The 6190-nt window shown below is 37.8% G+C and overlaps 1 protein-coding gene across 1 annotated transcript; it reads right to left on the reverse strand.

Annotated features, from left to right (window-relative positions):
* Positions 1 to 948: 948 nt before the first annotated feature.
* On the reverse strand, positions 949 to 5354 carry LOC105940238 (glutathione S-transferase omega-1). Its single transcript, XM_012882726.3, has 6 exons — positions 5232 to 5354; positions 2740 to 2848; positions 2415 to 2637; positions 2204 to 2305; positions 1633 to 1739; positions 949 to 1310 (listed from the first exon to the last, which is right to left on the reverse strand). The coding sequence occupies exons 1-6, from the start codon at positions 5257 to 5259 to the stop codon at positions 1160 to 1162; spliced, it is 720 nt and encodes a 239-aa protein (XP_012738180.2). The 5' UTR covers positions 5260 to 5354; the 3' UTR covers positions 949 to 1159.
* Between the last annotated feature and the right edge of the window lie 836 nt (positions 5355 to 6190).

The following is a 6190-nucleotide window of genomic DNA, read 5'->3' on the forward strand; positions in this document are numbered from 1 at the left end:
GTCCCTGCTGCTGAAAAACACCCCCACAGCATAACGCTGCCAGCAGCATGTTTCACTGTGGGAACGGTGTTCTTAGGGTGATGGGATGTGTTATTATTAAAAAGTTTGAGAACTACTGCTTTGAAGCTTATTCAGAAGTTCAGCCTTCTGAATAAGCGCCAGCTTTGTACTCACACATCCACTGTCTGGAATACAGAGACAATTTTTCACTTTCATGTCACTACAAAAATACAGGAATATATATTTTCAATTTGTGTGCAAACTAACAGTTTAAGGATATAATTGAATAGTAAAAACTGCAAAACCAACTACGGTAATTGCTTTATTTCAGCAAAATTTGAACTGCTACGCAACTTCACAAGAGTTTATATAGACTAATAGTGTCTGGGCTGTAAAAGAGATAAAATCTAAGTTATTTTGCAGCACACTATCTATTGTGTTAAGCTTAGCTACCCCGGTGTACAAAGCAGTTTTGGAAGCATTTCTGAGTCTTAGAAGGTTGTAAGTGTTTTTCTTCACTTCTTTCTGTATGATTTGTTGCACAGGGACATACCTCAACTAATAGCAAGGCATAGGGCTGTGGCAAAACAGCAATGATCAGGCATGTGGAGAATATGGAGATATAGATTTTAGGTGAATGAGAAAAACTATTTAGGTTGGTTATAATACATTAGTTATTATGGAACTAGCTGAAGTATTTAGTCCTTACAAATCCAAACAAGTTAAAGTATTGATGAAAGCAATCAATTTAATGGAATCATGATAGTGGAATTTACCTCTGAATAAAATCCCCATTCATGTTTTAAACGTTTAAGTAGGACCCATTTAAAAAGAATAACAGTTGCATATTTACTTGTTCAAACTTGTTACCTTTATGTTTGCACCTTTTAAATCTTATGAAAGCCATTGAGAGTGCAAACCTTTAAAGGATAGAAAAACAGCAGGCTATTATTCATTGGACACATTTTATTTATTTATTGACATACATGTCCTAAATGGACATTTTCAATCAATACCCTAGTTCAGAAAAGTAACTCTTAAATGACCAATGAACACAAGGTGCAGTGGAAAGAGATACACATAAACTATCCATAAGACTGAAAAAGATAAAACATAGGCTTATGGCTATGAGGCGTTGATTATTTATATATTATTATTATTATAGGCCGTAATCATAGTCAGGTTCTCCATCCTGGTAGCTTTTGAAGAAGGCTTTGTGATGGTCTGTGCTGTGTATGGTGGCTTTAACGGCTGGATCCTCCAGCATGCGTTCAGTCCACTTCTTCAGCTCAGGTGTGTGGTCCAGGCAGCTGAAAAGAAAAAGTCAGGTGAATGATCCTGAGGAATACCCTTTAAAGCATGTTTACATGGAATTCCATGTAGGATTTAGACAGTACTGTACCTGAAGTGTTTTTTTTTTTATTGTTTTTGTAAACACACTTGTAGGGGCAAGAATTGCAAATTAGCCACGGCTACAATAGCTGTAATGCATGACATGTGTCATGACGAGTGTAAATGCCTGTCCCTATCAAATGTAACACAATGATCCCATAATGAGCTCTGATTTGAAGACTAACCTTTTTATCTGAAAATGTTTTAACTGCTTATGCAATAAAACAAAAGAACCCTCACCGTTGCGCCCCAAACATCTCAAGCCTCTCAAAGAATGGCCACATCATGTAGTCGATTAAGGTTATGGTATCACCACCAAAGAAGCTTGTCTTCCTTTTCACCAAGCGCTGAAAAAAATATTGACATTAAACATTGCTGTCATGAAAAAATAAAAATAAAAATGGTACAAAAAAAAGTTCATGGCCAAAAAGTTATTTGGGGGCTTTTAATTATTTGTTTGTTCTTACATGGTTGAATTATTACAAATCTGCAATCATAATTAATCTAAAATCAGCTGGAAATTAGACACCATCCCCAGGACAATGACACCAAACACATTAAACACAACAACCTAAATCTTTTTGAAAATCAGTGAAGGGTGCTACAGTCATCCATCAGTCAATTTTCTCAAAAATAGTGCTCAAAATGTTAGATAATAAAAAGCTGTTTTAGAAACCTATTAAAGATTAATATGGGAAAGGAATTGTTTTATGGGGATATAAAAGACAAATCATTAATAACCCCAATATGACACAAAAAGAATTAAACATTTGACAAATCACATTCCCCCCCACATGATTTTGCAACTTACTTCATTCAATTTGGTAAACTTCTCTTTTAACTCAGCTTCGAATCCTGACGCATCGTCACCCTTTCTTTTCGCTGATGAGATCTTGAAGAAGTTTGGTATTATCTACAGAAGACAATTACTTCTCTCTTTATTTGCGTTCAAACATCAAAACATTCAGTCTTCACGTGGAGTGAGCCACAAAGGTTAAGTGATGATGTTCCTCATAACAAACCTTGGAAAAATGCTCCAGCAGCATTTTTTGTTCGGCCCTTCCAAAAGGAGTTGCTGGAAGCAGCTTCTTCTCGGGGTACACTTCATCCAGGTACTCACTGGTGATGTGAGACTCACACACCACTTCCCCAGCAGGTGTCTCTATAACTGGCACCAGACCATCGGGGTTCTTCTCAAGGAACCAACCGGGTTTCTGTTTCAAGTGAATGTTGATCGTGTCAAACCTGAAACATAAAAAGAACACCTCAAAACAAAGAATAACCATTATTCAGGCTTGGGTGTAAGTTTCTTTTTAAATTGAGGAAAGCGGTAGATTTTTTTTTTACTTGATCCCTTTGGCATGCAGGACTAATCTGGTTCTCTGGGCAAAAGGGCAGAATCTCATGCTGTAGAGACGCAGCCGGTCCTGCGGCACCGGACCAGGTGCAGGACTTCCTGTTGGAAATCAAAGTAAATCCAGAGTTCTTTCATTTTAAATGCAACAAATTATTTATATTTTTTACCATTGCAAATCAGATATGTTCTACATAGTTTTTTTTTTTTTTAAATCGTTGGTGTGTTTTGATACAAAATACAAAATGTACCATCGTCTCTATATCGATCTGAAATACAATCAGTTCTTTAAAAGTAAAAAAACTAAATGTTGTTAAATAAGTGTGTAGATGCTCCTATTTCTGGGGATGCGACTGTGTTCAGGATTAACCTCCACGCTCACCCTATAAAGTTAAACTAGGGTTTTCCTAACATTTCTCCGTACTTTCTCACATCTAAAGTCATGGTTTGCAGGGAGCCTTCAGTGCATCAGAAGAATCTTAAAGTTAAAAAGCATCAATCAGGACAACAACACAAAAGGCTTTCAAAGGCATTAAAAATACAGCAAAGTAATCATCATGGGTAGCAAATATGGGGTAACAGTGACATTACCAAGAACTGTTGAAGAGACAAAAAGAAAAAAAAAGCTGGTCTGAGGGATTGCCAAGAGGCCTATAACAACATTGAAGGAGCAGCAGGAATTTCAGGAAAGTGCTCCTTCTGTAGGACATGTGATTACATGTCCGTTCCAGTCAGGTGCATTCTTCACCTGCCTGGGTTATAGGGTAGGGTGCCACTGTGGAGGCATTGTTAATGAAAATGCTTCCATAAATAAATAGATAAATCATGGCTGATTATTTTTGAGTCTCCCAAGAGCCAGTCGTAGAAAATGTGGTATTATCTGGCAAAACCACGATTGAAACTTTCTGGATAGAAAAAAAAATGTATTTTGTGTTAAAAAAACAGCAACAAATTACTCCATTACCAAAAGGGCTTGATCATGTCCTAAAATGCTTGCGAAAAGTTGAAATATCTCCTTGCAGGTTCAAGCAATCTTTCCCTGGATCATACAGTACTGCACAAACCTTTCTGCTGTGTTTGACCTGATTTACGGTGATGGAGACAGATGAAGCGCTCACGCTGATTCGAATCCATTTACTCTTGCTTCCTCATAACTGTCTTGACAGGACAGATTACGGCTAGGTAATGCATATTTCACTTTCAAACCAGACTGGCACCTGAAGTGAAATGGACTGAGCCCACACAGATAAAGGAGGAGGGTGGAACAAAAAGGCAGCAATTATTTCTGACATCTATTTTTAGTTTCTTAGCATTGAATATGTATAATTCTTTCCAACCAAGACTTGGTGTATCTGCCAGACTGCAGGGAATTATCAGATTTTTTAAAATCCTTCCCCCACTTTTAAAAATGGGGGACGAGTTACTGTGTTTGTTCCATTGTTCAGAAAAAAATTGATTAATAAAATAATAATAATATACCTCCCACCAAAATGACAGAGAAGCATGGTGGTGGTGGCATCATGTTTTAGGGCTGGTTTTCTTCAGCTGGAGCTGAGGGTCTTGGGGGAGGGAAGGATCAACGGTTCCAAAAACCAGCCTGATGTCAATGGTGAAGATCGGGATTGATTTTCAATTTTTAGCAACAATCCAAGCCGTCCATTGCACTCAACAAAAGAATAGGTTCAGCAGAGAAGGATCAAATGGTTGGAACGGCTCAACCGGCTTACAGACCTGCGGGTGACTGAAAATCTCTGGGGCGATCAGAAAAGGGCTGTGCACAGGAGACGACATCTCAGCCTGACTGATTTGGATCTTTTTTGCAAAATAGACTGAGATAAATATCAGCAAGAGAAAAATGTGCAGCGCACATAGACTCGTAGCTATACTGAAAAGCATTAAAGGTGCTTCAACAAAATGAGGCTAATTCAGGTGTGTTGGAACATCAGGTAATTTGGGACTAGATAAGTAAAAGTCACATGACATAACAGAGGAGACGTGACGTGGGGGTTAGGTGTAGGGTCAGGGGAATAATCTAACGTCAAGTTGATCACTGATATGACTTAAATAAAAAGTCGTAAGAGACATATTTCATTGCAATCAGGATGGCGTTCCTGGAAATGTTATTCTGATTACATCGGACGGTTAAGTCACACATTACATATCACCCCTGAATGCTTATCAGCAGTGGAGTGCAATCCTTCCTGGTGTGAATTCACTCCTAGAAGTGTAATTCTACATAAGTAATACTGATGCATGTATGTGTGTCCTCAGCTCAGATGTACTGTTCCTGTAAATTATGAAAATTATTGTATTATAAGTTTTAATGTACGCAAAGACAATGACATCCTGGAATCTCTCTCTCTCTCTCTCTCTCTCTCTCTCTCTCTCTCTCTCTCTCTCTCTACTTCTCGTCGCTATCCAATCCTATGGTTTAGTCATATATAATGTGATTAACTTCATAAATAATAATGAAGCAGAATCTTACCTTCGGCGAGACATTTTTCTGTAGACATCGTTGCGGTGTAACTTGTTTGAATGGTTGCGCTGGAACAAAAGCCTGAGCTGCGCCTAGAACCTGCGCTCCTTTATTTACAGAGCTACTTCCGGGGAGGAGGGCTCAGTCACAATGGGGTCAAAGACAGTTGTGTTTCTTAGAAAGGTTTACTGAGAGTAAAGGATAAAAACACTCCCCAGTCTGGTTTTCTCTTGGGTTCTTTTTGTGAGTCATAAGGCTAATTCGCTTTGTCAGCTCATTAATCATACTGCTGCTTCTACCTACAGGTCCAAATGTAACATTTAACACTGAAGGAAATACCATAGCATCAATTCATTAAAACGGAGAAATTGTAATGTCAATGATATATTAATGGCACACAAAATTATGTATTTCAAGCATTTATTTTGGTTAATTTAAATGATTAAGACAAACATATCCCCCCAACCTTTCTTTTTGAATAAACTTACTTCCCAATGATATTCTAAGTTATTAACATATACCTGTATTCTCAAAATTAAGAGAAGATTGTGACTAATGACATTTTTTCCACTTATATAAAAATGTGTATTTACAATAAACAATATTCTATAACTGCATAGCAAGCTATTTAACAGGGCTTTGTTTTTACTCAGAAGGCACTGTGCCTAGAAATGATTTAAAGCGGTCACCATGACTCTGCACTTTGACCAAAACACACGCCCAGTTACAGAGCAGCCTGGAAAACTGCTGAATAAACTACACTGTGACTCAGCATTTTGTTTTTTTAGATGAAATGACTGTGGATGATGACAAATCATGCATAAAAACAGAGCTGATCCAAAATAATTTGGATTAAACACATCTCTGTGATGACATTGTAGCATTTGTGGTAATGATATGAACCAGAACAGTGCATGATTGTTTGTCCTGTGGTTTTCTGTGTGTCCCTGTGATGGCAAGCTGTCCAA

The sequence above is a fragment of the Fundulus heteroclitus genome, chromosome 22, assembly GCF_011125445.2.
Source record: "Fundulus heteroclitus isolate FHET01 chromosome 22, MU-UCD_Fhet_4.1, whole genome shotgun sequence".
NCBI lineage: Eukaryota > Metazoa > Chordata > Actinopteri > Cyprinodontiformes > Fundulidae > Fundulus > Fundulus heteroclitus.